Here is a 14,194-nt window from a genome sequence, read left to right as displayed (position 1 = left end):
TCTAATGTCTGACCATAACATATTTACTGTGTTTCACAAGGTATATGATGTTAACACTACAATGTAATTTATGGATAAATTGCTCCACATCAAATGAAAATATTTGAGATTACTTACTTACTATACACAGGCCTACAGTGTGTGTAGGCTACTGAAGTTTTTTTTTTAAATAATTTATACATAAACAGACACAAGATATTGTGACAAAGAACATAAAAATGTAAAATTAAAGCTTTACTACGTAAATTAAAAAAATCATTCCAGTTGCCAGAAATAAATGTCGGCATATTACGTTTCTGCAAACCACGGATAAGTTAGATATGTACATTTCATATGTATCAATGTTTCTAAAGCAGTCTAAGCAGATTTTTTTTCTATTTGAGCTGACTTTGTCATTGGGATGTGGAGGGGATCGCGGATGGAAGAGTAATTTTTGAGACCAACAAATAATAACAATAATTGTTTTATGGTAACTTTTCACTGCATTTTCACTAGTGTTGCACCAAACCTGGGTGTTTTTCACGGACCCGTCCCTGCTTTCCAGTGGCTTTTGTACCACCAAATGCAGGTGTTTAAGCCAAAACATCACATATATGTCAAAGTAGTGTTTGTGCCTAAACCTAAACCACACCTTCACCATAGTATTGTTGAGAAACGTATAGTTTTATTGTATCAGCTTTTTCTTCGGCCTAATCCACACAGGTATTTATATAAAAAAAAAACACACTCAAAGCTCTATCCCAATGAAAATGTAAAAACGCAGTTTTTTAGTTTTACAAAAGGTCAGTTTTCTGTGACCTAAAAAGCAGTTTGCATGTGGACGTGAGGGCAAAAGAGAAGTAGCTATGTTTTTATATATACCTGTGTGAATGTAGACTAGGCTTTTATCAGCATCGGCCTACAAGCAAAATAATAAGTAGTATTTTTTATCAGTGCAGCACCTGAATGTATGTGTGGTTCTTGTGTGAGTGCATGTATTTGTGTCACAGTGAGTGTGACTCACCAGGCTTGCCCTCAAAGGCGAGTCCCAGCGTCCCGCTGTAGTCTCTGTCAGTGAGCACATAGGCCAGACAGAAGTCGTTCCAGTTACTCTCAGCATACAGCCTCAGCAGTTTCTCAGGCCCGATGTAAAGAGGGTTCAGGGGATTGTTTTTTTCATCCTCTGTCATCACCTGGAGAGAGACAAGCAGACACACTGATCATTCTGAGGCTGTGAGTCTGTCCGCATTTGATTGTCACTGTTGGAAGAAGATATAGCTAAAGGCACCATCTAAGACTGTTGCATAAACCCAATTATCTCAAAGTCAGAACATGTTTGTGAAATCAAATTAAATATTTGAAGGCCAGCATTAATGGACCTGCATCGAAAGTGCCTTACTTTCACATTTTGGACAATCATGTCATTGTTTGAGTGCAGGAGCATCTTACCTGGAGGGATTTTACTTTAAAGTTGATCAGCTTGATTCCATCGAAGTCCACTTTGTCGTAGATGTCATTCACAGCTCGCATGTAGGAGTGAATCTGAGAATAACACACATTCATGTTATAAAACACCCAGTAACATCTACACACACACACACACACACACACACACACACACACACACACACACACACAGGAATGGGCTTACAGTTCAATCTGACATTTTTTGGACTAGACAAGGCTTTGGAACTTTGGTCAAAAAATACAAATCCAGTATGGAGAAGGTCACATATTTTAGGGGACATAGACATAAGAAAAACCCTTTTTGAGTGGAGGGGGACTTTAAGCATTTTTTCCTTTTAACATTATACTTGACTCGCCCTGAACTGCCCTATCTGCGCGATACATTAAACAGATTCACACATCTTCAACCGAGTTTTGATCGTGATTCATAACTGTGCCATATGAGCTAATTAGTCAAGTGGGTTTATGCAAAGTGTTTCCAGTGTGGGTGGCACAGCCGGTCACACACTCAGACAGGCACGTGCAAACCAGTCACATGTGAAGGTCTAAGTCTATACAGCAGGGTGCGAGCTTACAGTAGAGCCCGCTGCTGAGAATTTCCATAAAGATAAATATTGACACCTTGGACACCAGAGACACAGAAACCAGGTCAGCAGTGATTGACAATGGCATTTTGTCTATTGACACTCAAAGATCACATCACGGCATCACTTACAGTACATTTTCTCACCGAGCGCAACAAAGTTCTGGCACTGGACCAGGGTCAATAACATGTGTGTGTGTTTAAAGTGGAAAGAATCTGAGGAGGTGCAGAGGAGGTGATGAGAGGACGGACAGCAGGAGGAAGGCCAGAGAGAATAATAGCATGGCCACAATAAACAGCAAAGGACACTCAATAACTGACCTTGCTTTGATCACAAAGAGATTTAATTAAGAAAGCACAAATGTGAAAGTTGTTCCAAACTGAATCTGGATCAGATGCCGAGAAGACAAATCTAGCATAATGAGACCAGATTAAACATCTGAAATGTTATAATTTCGTATCAAATATGGAATGCAATAATAAAGACTGTTTATTGGTTTTAATTTAGGGAAAGTTACAAAGTGTTTATGTTTAAGATAAGTCCCTCGATTCCCACATCAGTGCATGTCTAAACTCAGTATCAGGAAGGCATCTTATGACCTCTGACCCTGTAGATGAGCTGTTTGTCCAGACAGAGAGACTTCAACAGACACTTAAATCATTGTTATCTGTCTTTTTGCACTGAGGCAATGCAGGCGTGCCAGCAGAAAAGCAGCTAAAAACTCAGTATGTGACTCAAATCTGAGTTCAGTGTAGGTCAGCCAACACTAAAACCAAGATCGGTATTAAACTGGAAATTAAAAATGCATTCTTCTTCATCAACTTTGCAAGGGTGAATTCAGATTTGTTTTCCATCTTCTAAAAGTCAGACAAATGATTTCCACCCACCCACCAGTGAGGCTCTGAGGCTGCTGCGGAAATTTTGCTGCACTAATAAGGTCAAAGGTCAAGAGAGCAGGACAAAGGGTTAAAAATGTTGGACATTTTAAATGTAATAAGCTACCTCAGAGTTCACAGAGTGCATTTAAGATCCAGTGTGTGGGATTAAGAAGGATGTAATGACAGAAATTGTTCTTTTGTGTATAATCACCTGAAAATGTAAATCATCATGTTTTTGCTAGTTTAAAAAAAAAAGTGTTTATATCTACTATGGAGCTGGTCCTTGTCAATGAAGTCCACCATGTATCGCTGCCATGGTTTTTCAGAGGCCGAAAATGGATACTTGCTCTACATAACGTAATTCTAACAAGTTCTCATTCCAAGTCATCACATATTGTCGCTTTGCAGTTCACTTCTGCGTCTACATGTTATGCTCAACGTATCGTATCCTTCTTTGTCTGCTATTAACGTTTGCTGCTACTGTGATGTCAACACAAGCACATAGTGGGATCCTACTGCTCGTGGTTATGTTTAAGCAACAAAAGCACATGGCAACCAATGCCAGGACGTAAACAAAAAGCACATGCTGGCATGAATGGCTGGGATTAAGCAAAATACACCCATTGTGAGATGTCGGAAAAAAACATCACATTCAGACGGGAAGCAAACACTGTTATTGTTTGATCCATCCACCGCCCCTCCCACCCATCTATAGGGACCTTTGTACTCCTTGTATTATGTTGTTACTGTTGTCACCCCCAAATGTGCAGAATAGTGTCAGAAAAACACAGATTTTTAAAATAAAATTGCTTTGTTCAGGGTTTTTACCGGTTTTAATCACTTTATCCATTTATTTCAGAGGAAAAGTCCTCTGCAGATAATTCGGCTCCTGGTAAAAACCTCCTGAACAATGAACACAGAATCAAATCTAATTTCAGCTGGTTGCAAACAGCAATCCTCACTAGTAGATGCAACAAATTCCAACAAGTCTCAAAAATTGAACGTTTAAATGTAAGAGGGAGAACATGAAATTTTCAAATCAGGTTGTATTATTGCTAATTAGTACTTTCTATGGAGAACATCTACCATGCATGCTTCTGCAGCTTGTCCTCAGGTGGCACTTATCGGGTTGTGGCTTAATACTGAAGGTGCTGAAGAACAGGAGGTGACCGGTCCTGCTTGTTCAATCATGTGGACTGGCGGCTCTGTGCCAGGCCTTTTACACCTGGCACAGACTGCACAGAGCCTTATTAGGCCAAGTGTCTGTAATCCATAAGCCACTGTGTTCTCAGAGGGCGACAAGGTACTTAACTTCCTGCTTACTGTGCAACAGCCTCGTGTGTGTGCATCTGTGTGGGCGATGGCATGTGGTGCTTTCATCAGCCTCAGAGCGGCAACAGCTTGACCCTTCATTTAGTGTTGTAAAATATGTCAATGGTAATAATGCACTTCTGCAAAACAAACTGTGATCCTCTCATGTCCTTTGAGACAGTAGATATACTGGTCATTAGATGGAAACTGGGCAAAAAAAAATAAACGTTTTGATAACACTTTCTATGAGGACCATACCCATAATGAATTATGATGGCATTCATGGTGAATTATAATGCATTTATAATGCTTTATGAATACACTCATAAACACACATAATGCTTACTGATGTCATAAACCATTATATTTTTGACTTACAATGATTTATAAGTGGAAAGGGTCTTGTGGATGCTCTTCACTTGTTAAAAACTTGAGGCTGAATGCTGGGGCTTATAATGTATTATAAATATCTTTACTCACTAGGGGTGTGAATCTTTCAGTATCTCACGATTCGATTCAGTTCGGTTCTGATTCTTGGGGTCATGATTAAATTCAGAATCAATTCAAAACGATCAAAATATAGGAGGTGTAACTACTCCAGTCTGTTTTGCCAGTGGCATATTATGTTATGAAAGCAATGTGTGTATGAAATTATGGAGGTTTTATCATGTACAAGCTTTTTGTTGTAGAAAACCTTTCTCCCAAGTATTGGGAATCAGAAAGTGAAAAAATTAACATTGTAATTATTATAGTTAAAAAAAAATGGACATACTTTTCCAAAAAAAGTCCCATCGTTTTGTTTGCAGTTGTTTGTGTGTCCCATTATCTGTGCCATTCTGCAAAGCAGCTCCTATCTGTGATGCTGCAGAGAGCCACATCACACTCCTGACACTTCAGAGACTGCCTGCAATGAACACAGAGTTTACATCCATGAGGCCCTCCTGCTTGTTAGACTGTCTCCTGATACCCTTGTCTCATAATTATTATTATTATTATTATTATTATTATTATTATTATTATTATTATAGGGGCTACCACACTTCATTCTAATGCATGAGGCGCTACCAATAACAGAGCGACAGACACAGGATTACACCAATCACAGTGCAGTTTGCTTCAGATGACGTGTGGCAATGAAAGCGGATACAAAGCGTCGGTCGGTCTTCCGATTGGTGGACAAGACCAAAACAAATCTCTGACCTCTCTCCAAAGGAACTATGGGAAACCAATATGGCGTTTAGCATCGATGCTAATGTACTCTTTTCATCGAAATATTGATAAAATATGGACGGAAGACACCCGATATCGGATCTATCATTATGGATTTATTGAACAAGGTCCCGTAAAAACACCCGAATTCCAGGGCTGAATAGAGAGGCTTCTTAAAGAGCTACGATGAATCGCTTTGAACGGCACAGTCAGCAGCTTCCACTGGCGAAAAACGTAAGGCGACCCGACAATCGGTCTCAAAATTAGTAAGACTTTTCTAAATAATACAAATTAGAGGGTTACGAATCGACGTTTATGATTTTGAATCCATCCTGAGTCGTTAAAAACGAGAATGGAGATTCTAGAGAATACTCACTTATTCACATATTAACAATTAACTGTAGTAAGGACTCATAGTGTGATATAACAGTCCATGCTGTATCAAAAGTTATCGTTGTATGCGTTAAGTAAAGTGAGGTACATATTGATGCATTAATAAGAATTTATACTTCATCATAATGTTTCATTGTATGTGTTAAGTAAAGTGTAATCATTTTCATGCATAAGAAAATATGCTGCGTCATACGTGATTAATGCGTACCATACACTTGACCTCTTTGAAAATGCATCTAAAAGACAGTTGGAGAGTTTTTAGCCACCGAATTAGATTTCACAAAGACTGGGAATCTTGTGTCAGAGGTGGACAGAAACTGTTGCAGCCCAAAGTGAATATGCTATATGCTGTAGCTATCTAGCTACCTAAACACTGTCCCCTTACCAAACAGGCTATCTGCAAGCTAAGTTAGCTAAACTGGACATGCAGGCTAAATTAGCCAGACACTGGGACGTTTGCTATTAGCCTACAAGCTAACCGTATAATTTAGCCGAAGATTGCTTTGTAAAAAAAATACATGACTACTTGATATATGAATTTTGAAGCTAGCAATATTAAATTGAACCATACGGTTATCTTGCAGGCTAATGGTAAGGTAGCTAAAGTTGTAAGTTGTAAGTTAGCTTGCTACATTTAAACATTAAAACTTGACATTTAAACTTACATTTTAGAGTTGCATCTCTGTCCACGTCTTTCTCCTCCAGTGCTTAGTATTACAAACGGGATGCCATGTCAAAGAGGCACTCTTTATTACCGCTTAAATCCACTTTGTCCCCTTTCCACAAAAAAACCGAGGCCGTTTTTTTCCCGGGCATGTTCCGTCTGCTCCCGCCCTACTGTGCTGTGATTGGCTGGTAGTCTGTAATACTGTGCTGTGATTGGCTACCACTCGTTGCCTCCAATTTTACTTTTCAGTCAGTTGAACAGTTCATATTTGCATATTTAGCTACGTTTGTCTTTGACCGTGGGAAAGGAGGACAATGTCGAGCTAAGAAGGACATAAGATTTCTTCTTTGACATGGCTTCACATTTTGTACCGTGTTAGAGTGGAGAAGAAAAAGTGGACAGCGACTGCTGCAGCCCCTGAAATCCCTGGTAAGTATGCTGTATGCTGTAAACTAGCCAGCAAACCACTGTCGGGTCTACCTGTGAGCTAACATTAGCTGCTGGATTATTTGCTAATAGCCTGCAAGCTAACTGTATGTTTGAACTTAAAATTGCTAGCTTCAGAAATTATATCATGTATCCATGTAAATGAGTGGAGCTAGAAATCTTCAGCTTAGATGTATGTTTAGCTTGTAGGCTATGAAACATTATGACGCATAAATTTGTATAAATGTGTCAATATGCACCTCACTTTACTTAACGCATACAATGATAACTTATGATACAGCGTAGACTGTTATATCATAGTATGAGTACTTACTACAGTAACTTGTTGATGTGTGAATAAGTGAGTATAGCTATTTATAATGCATTATAAGCCCCAGCATTCAACCTATAGTTTACAAGTCAAGAGCATCCATAAGATCCTTTCCACTTATAAATCATTATAAGTCAAATCTATAATGGTTTATGATGATTGATATAGTGCACCGCTAAGCATTATGTGTGTTTATGAGTGTATTCATACAGCATTAAAAATGCATTATAATTCACCATTAATGCCGCCATAATGCATTATAGATGTAGTCTTCATAGAAAGCATTACCAAAGTTTCAGTCGTGATCAAAATGCCAGCCTAATAGGGGATTAATAGAAATACTGACATATTTAACAAGGACATTCATTAACAAACTGTAACTGAGATCACAATCTGCTCATGTAACTGTAGGTCAGTTAAATAAAAACAAAAAATCTGCATTAAACATTTTTAAATTCAGTATTTGGGATCCTTTTCTTGGTTGGTATTTTGAAACAAGATAAAATAAGAAAGATCTCTGATCTTGTGCCAAATGACGCAACCTGCGTATAGTTTGATTTATCAAGATAGGACTCGCGTGACCTTTGATTGCAGCGCCGTGCACCCAAAATCCAGGATGCAGTACTCATTGATAGATTTGTAAACAAAGCATGCTCATCTCAGCCAACAGCAGAGGAAATTCTGTTGTGATGTAATGTTCCTGTTGGATGTTCCATCACACAGAAATGCCCCGGCGTACACTGTGTTCTCCGAGACATCAGGCAGCTCAGGTATCAGCAGCATCTGAGTGCCTCACTCTGAACATGGTGACATGCTGGCTTGAGAAAAATAGGACAAAAAATCTGAACTTTAAACCTCACTGACCTCTATTTTTAGCTAAAAGCGGAATAAGTATTGTCAGTGTTTTTGTGTTCGTGTCTTAACCCTTTTGACAGCAGGTTTGAAAAACGTGTTATCTCAGTGTGTATCAAATATAAAACATAATGTATTTGCCACGGAAAAAGATTAACCCTCTGAAAGCTGGACTGACATAGCTTTTCTTTTGCTGCTTTCAGTTGCCTTTCACAAGCATTTAAACTTCTGAAACCTGAGCAATTGGTTCGATTTCTTTCAAAAAAGTAAAAGGCATTAAACATCTTCTTAAGAAATGTTACACAAATTGCAAGAAATTAGTTGTTTTAGAAAATAACTTTTTTAAAAAGCTAAGAAAAAATTGTCAAGGAGTCTTGTTTGCTGTGTTAGTTATTTATTTTCTTTCTTTCTTTTAGAAATTTTCAGGTAATTTTATTGTACTTTTTACTGATTTCTTGCAAATTTTTGTGTCAATTATTCTTTTGTTGCTCATTTCCTTTCGATGATTTTGAAATAATCAAGCCAGTTTACTCAGGTTTCAAAGAGTTAAAGATAGGGGTAAGGGTTTAACCTCAGTCACCTGCGCTATGACAGCCGCAACTGATTTGAACTTCTTGTAGTAGTAGTGGTCAGCGTGAATGTGGAGCAGGCAGCTGGTCTTTGACTCATCCACTGTTCTCTTCCCTCGGCTCACTGGCGCCTTCTGTGGGTGAAATTTGCAGAAACATGATAATAAATATTTTTAAAGGGGAAATAATCTGGGAGGCAGATTTGAAACCTGTTTACAAATCACCTGCATGTACTTGAACCTCTCCTCATATTTAGTTGATATTTTTCATTATTTTGAAGGTGTGAGTTCACGAAGCCCTCAAAACATCAGGACATGATGTAAGAATAACTGGAATGCCACAAGTCCAAGTTGGAGATGGGACGCCAATGGTCCATTGGGAACAACATCTGTTTAGACCATTTCATGGCCGAACAGTGGAAATGATCTCCACCGGCAGGTATGTTGATAAAAATGGATCCATACCAATGTCTCGACATCCATTGTTGAGATTGAACAGTGGGACCACAACCCAGTTGGTGAAAAGTTAACAAATAGAGCACCCAAGGGAGAGATTAGTTTAATAGATTTGGCAGATGTTTATTCCATCATACCTGATTCTATAATCTCAGTCAAGGTCATCCAGTTGGTTTTACTTTGCAGGAGTCAATTTATTCTGTAAATATGTTTAAGCCTTCAAGGAAGCAGCTCAGCTTTCTGTGTTTTCTGTATCTTACACCTCTGTTACTGTCATAGCATCCTGATCCCTGTTATTTGCTCCTGATGACTCAACGGGCAAAATAAAAAGTGACCAAAATGAAAAAGGTCACTTATATTTACAGATGAATCAGACACATTGCCTTAGAGAAATGTTTCTGGTACAGGAGTTAATTGGCTATAAATGGTTTTGCAGAGGAGGAAATGTTGAGGGTGAGGACAGAAAAAGAAAGCAAGGCAGAGGGTGCTTAAGTGTTTTTGTGCCTGGACTGTCCTACCTCATCAGGGCTGAGGCTTTGGGCGCGGAGGTTAAGATGTTGTGCAGCACAGAATCCATCAGAGCCAGTTCTCTTGGATGGTAAAACTAAAGAGAAACAAACAGAGACCGTTTGATACATACAAAATAAAAGCATAGATTCTTTGATGTACATATTAGAACAACACGTTGTCATCGTAACTCATCAAATATCAAAGCTTGGTCACTGGACTTTCACATCTACATATGACACGCTAGTTATTCTCCTGCATCTGTTGTTGACCTTGTGAAATGCCTTGTTAATTTACACCTGTTACATGCATTGTTTTTTTTCAAAACACTTTCACTTTCACAGAATATCTACTGTTTCTTCTTGTTACATGCATACGTTGGCAAAACATCTCATATCTACATTCACAATAAAACTTAAAATATAAGCCTAGTCCTAATTAGACGCCAAGTCTCATCGTTCTCATCGTAACTCATCAAATATCAAAGCATTTTTACAAATAAACACCTGTCCCAATTAGAGGCCTTTTATATTTTATTATTAATTTTATATTAATTCTTTGGATGTATAAAACCGGGTTGTTGGCTACTTGCTGGAGCTAAGTTAGCTGCATAGATTGCACTTACAAATATAAATGTTCAAATTTTTGCCAGTATGGACATAATACACAGTTAGCTTGGTAAGATTCTCCACTATTCAATTATTTAGTTCATTTTACTGAAACCATGAACCAAGACAGTATTACCGGCATGGTAAACAAGAGAGATGCAAAAAGGAGGTTTAAATAAACAATGTTGATTGTATTTCCCATCTTTGCTGAGTAACTGTTTTGTGCGAAAGGAATTAAAAGCATGTCCCATATAGACGTGTGTTCCAAATGTAAGCCTGTTGAGTTCAGTGAGTAGATGTGTGCATATGTCGGTAGGTGAAAATTATAGGGTGACTAGCCCAAAAAAGGGTCTAAGAGGCCTTATGTGGCAGCTTTTATAACAACTGGGAGCACTGGGCCCTGGCATAGACTGCATAAAAATAATGTACTTAGCCATCGTGAAACCGCCCACTGGTTTGTTAACTCCTGTTTTGAAACCTCGAGTATGACATTTTGAGTCAAATCGTGGCAGAAGTGACCATACTTAGACTAGAGTGTGGAGCTGTGGTGGAGCAAGAAATTGATCTGTGGATCTGTTTATTTCTGCTGTAAAGTTGGGCAATTTAACATGTGGGTCTTTGGGGACTGACACGTGTTTTGAGCCAGCCTCAAGTGGCCATTAGAAGAACTAAATTTTTTTAGTCTCACACTCTCCTTTAGTCAAACACCCATAGATTCAGGGAGATACCCACAGCAAAGAAAACACTGTCCCCAATAATTTTGGACATATCCTATAAATGAGTGAACACATCAATGACTCACTTTAATGTGGGCGTACCGTGTCCCAAATAAAACAGTGCTTACCAATCATAATAAATAACTGAACAGAGATCAAACACGGTGTTCCATTGAACCCACTCCTATTTTTGTTGGAGCAAACAGGACATTGTGAAAGATTGGCTCACGAATAAACGTGATGTGGACCAGGGCCACAGTCTGATCTCTGAACAAAAATGATTTGTTTGTGCTGAAACCATTACTCAAGATCTGCCGTTGTGTGTGTGTTAAACCAGGAGCAATGATCAGGCGAGGCAGTGCTGATTTAAATATCACAGACATGATCATGTCAAATCAATGAAGAGAATTTAATCAAGAGCATTCGTGCTTTGTTTCCATGTCTTTCCCGACATGTCAAGGTCTTACATGCAGAGTAAGTCAAGTTGGTCTTGTGACTTCTCTTGTTTACTCAACAGGTCCATAAGGTCACAATTATTGCTTTATAACCCCAGTCAGAGAAAAGATGAAAGACTTGTTTCCTGGAGCCTAAATTTACTACTTTCCGGATTTAAGACACAAAAGTCCATGTTATTTATTCCTACTTTCCCAAACTGGAAACAACAAACCAGTTTTTTTTAATTGACAAAGTGAATGTGTACAAACATCAATACTACATTGAAGTATTTTTCTTATTTTTTACAACAAATGAATATGATATACACTAAAAAACTTAGTATTTTAGGCTTCCATATGCTGGTGGGCCATCATGATAAGACTATGCATAATATGATGTGAGATCCACAACAGAAGGTACTTAACGATCACTAAAACTAGGTGGGGAAAAAAAGTGGATATACTGATAGAGGTATCAGTCAGCGGCCAAATGACTTGTTATATATCAGCATATCAGACATCAGCAAAAACAAAACAAAATAAAACAAAACAGATAACAATATTGTGCATTCCCACTTTTAAACATTTTCTTATACAGAACAATTTAAAACAATAAGTGCATATATACTATTTTGAAATTGGCTCCTTAGTGACCAGCACAGCAAGCAACATTAACAGAAGCAACCTCAGACTCAAACACTTTATAAATAGAGGACCTGCATTTAGAAATCAGCGCTGTGGTCGGGAATGGGAGCTGTGGGGGCAGCCTGTGTGGAAAACACTGTGATAGCTGCTGGTTTGATTTCACTAAAACAACATCATCGTCTGAGATTTGCAACAGCTCTGGGACGGCTGCCTTGTTCAGATTGGTGCAATAATCAAAGGATTGCAGTCAAGGGAGGCTTTACATTTGCAGAAACTGGCGCGTCTTGTCACACTGGCAAAGACACAGAATTCCACAAAAATGCACAGAGCCAAAAGGACATTTTTGCAACAGAGTGTATTAGGTTTATGGTCAGGGACTATGGGGGGGTGCACATGAATATGTATGAAAGGATGTGATGTAAAGTGCACTGCTGCAAAATATTTCAGAATAATGTAAAAATAATGTAAACAATAAGTCCCAGTGGGATGCAGCAGAACTCCTGTGGTTATGCTCTAATGTTAATGGAAAGAAAACAAACTTTTCCAGCTACATCTGTGTGGACAAAAATGGGCTTACAGTAGAGTCACATGACATAATAATCACTCTCACATGTCGTTTGCAGTAATGTGAGAGTGACAGAATCAGGCAATGTTTGCCCATTAACTAGTGACCCATAACAACTTCAAGGGGTAATGCAAAGTGTGTCCATAGGCATGTATGCGTGTGCATGTATGAGCGTGTGAAACACTCATTCAGCAGTGTAACATCCCCCTGGATCAGATTTGGGCCTAGAGTAAGGGAGAGGCAACACATGATTGGATCACACCATCCTACGAAAGTGCTGCAGCCAATCACAAAGCAGTAATTCTTTCTATACATGGTGGAGTGGGGGTGGGTTGTGGGGGTGGAGGCCTAAATGCCGGGCGTCGACCCACTGACGGAATTATTTCCAGACCTCATTTCATGTTCTCACTCTCCCTCTCTCCTAGTTTGTTTCTGTGTCTGTTCCTTCTCCAGTACACTGCAGGAGATACATGTTTCTGGCCTGTGTTGCCAAAGGTATTTCTTTTTTTTATTTTATTAATTTGTCAATTAAAAAGTGACCTATCATGCTTCATAACAGTTACAAACAATCAGAGCAAGACCTGATGGGAAAGCTGATTTCCCAAGTGAGAAATCAGTGTCATATTTCAGTTCAGACTCACATTCCCAGCAGCTGTTGGAAACCAGTCCAGTTAAGAGAGGGATAAAAAACTTAAACCAGAGCCTTTTTAACCTCGTTCCAGCTTTTAGTATTAGTGATCAAGGTCTGCAGCTGCATCATAGGTACCCAACAGAAAAGTCTGTCTGATTTTTGTTGTAAACAGTTGTTACAGAAAGCAAAATCTATTTCGACTGACAGCACCTACACCGCTTAGCGTTTCAGACCTTAAATACCTACTCGCCAAAACCAACAGATACAATCACTACTAATACTGTCAGCCATTTCACTGCTGACCTCCAACAGAAACTGGTGAATTAATTTGACCAATACCACCATGCTTGCTAAACATTGCTTTTTTAAGTCATTTTTTACTCTATGTTTTTACTTTTTTATGTGTTGTACTTAATTGTCTAGTGTGTGTTAGCTTGTACCTTTTTTATTTTTTTTACTGTTGTCACCGCTGTACAATCAATTGTCCCTCTGGGGACAACTGAAGGTTTACTTGACTGAGCAACTGGAGTTTGAGCAACTTATGGACAAAAAAAATCAAAATATCACTTCACCTTCAGCCTTTGACTCTTGCTTTTGTGCATACTGTTGCATGATGATAAGCAGTGTTGGGCTGTAACCAGTTACATGCAACTGTGTTACATAATTAAATAACAAAAAGTATTCTGTTATAGTTACTGAGAAAATATGCAATTAATTACAGTTACTAATCACAATGTTGCTGATTACAAAAAGTTACAACCAAAAGTATTCTTTTCTGTAGAAAGCTTGTATGTAGAACTCAAGATTCATTCTGTTGCTTTGCATTTTTTCGCCGTGCAGGAATGCTCTCTTTTGACACATTTATGGGCAATGCGGGCCCAAATCACTGGGACAGATTTGAGTAGGGTGGAGAGTACACACACCCAAAAAACTTTTACAAGTGCTGGATCAAAAGAAATCTAACTAA

General features: G+C 38.6%; 1 protein-coding gene across 5 annotated transcripts in view; it reads right to left on the bottom strand.

Moving 5' to 3' along the window:
- Nucleotides 1-14,194, bottom strand: part of LOC121937813 (disintegrin and metalloproteinase domain-containing protein 10) — a 67,038-nt gene that overhangs the window by 45,496 nt on the left and 7,348 nt on the right. For all 5 annotated transcript variants that reach the window (XR_006105208.2, XR_015776635.1, XR_015776637.1 and 2 more), the window contains 4 exons: nucleotides 9,640-9,725; nucleotides 8,678-8,800; nucleotides 1,429-1,521; nucleotides 1,004-1,172 (listed from right to left, as the gene is read on the bottom strand). Coding sequence is in view for 1 of the 5 variants with exons in the window: in XM_042481124.2 (XP_042337058.2) it covers nucleotides 1,004-1,172; nucleotides 1,429-1,521; nucleotides 8,678-8,800; nucleotides 9,640-9,725 (471 nt within the window). In the remaining 4 variants the exon portion in view is untranslated. The remainder of the gene's footprint in view (nucleotides 1-1,003; nucleotides 1,173-1,428; nucleotides 1,522-8,677; nucleotides 8,801-9,639; nucleotides 9,726-14,194) is intronic.

This window comes from Plectropomus leopardus, chromosome 5 (genome assembly GCF_026936395.1).
Source record: "Plectropomus leopardus strain MGB_pleo_1.0 chromosome 5, ASM2693639v1, whole genome shotgun sequence".
NCBI lineage: Eukaryota > Metazoa > Chordata > Actinopteri > Perciformes > Serranidae > Plectropomus > Plectropomus leopardus.
Note: the sequence above shows the minus strand (reverse complement) of the source record. Positions and strands in the feature narration are given on the sequence as shown.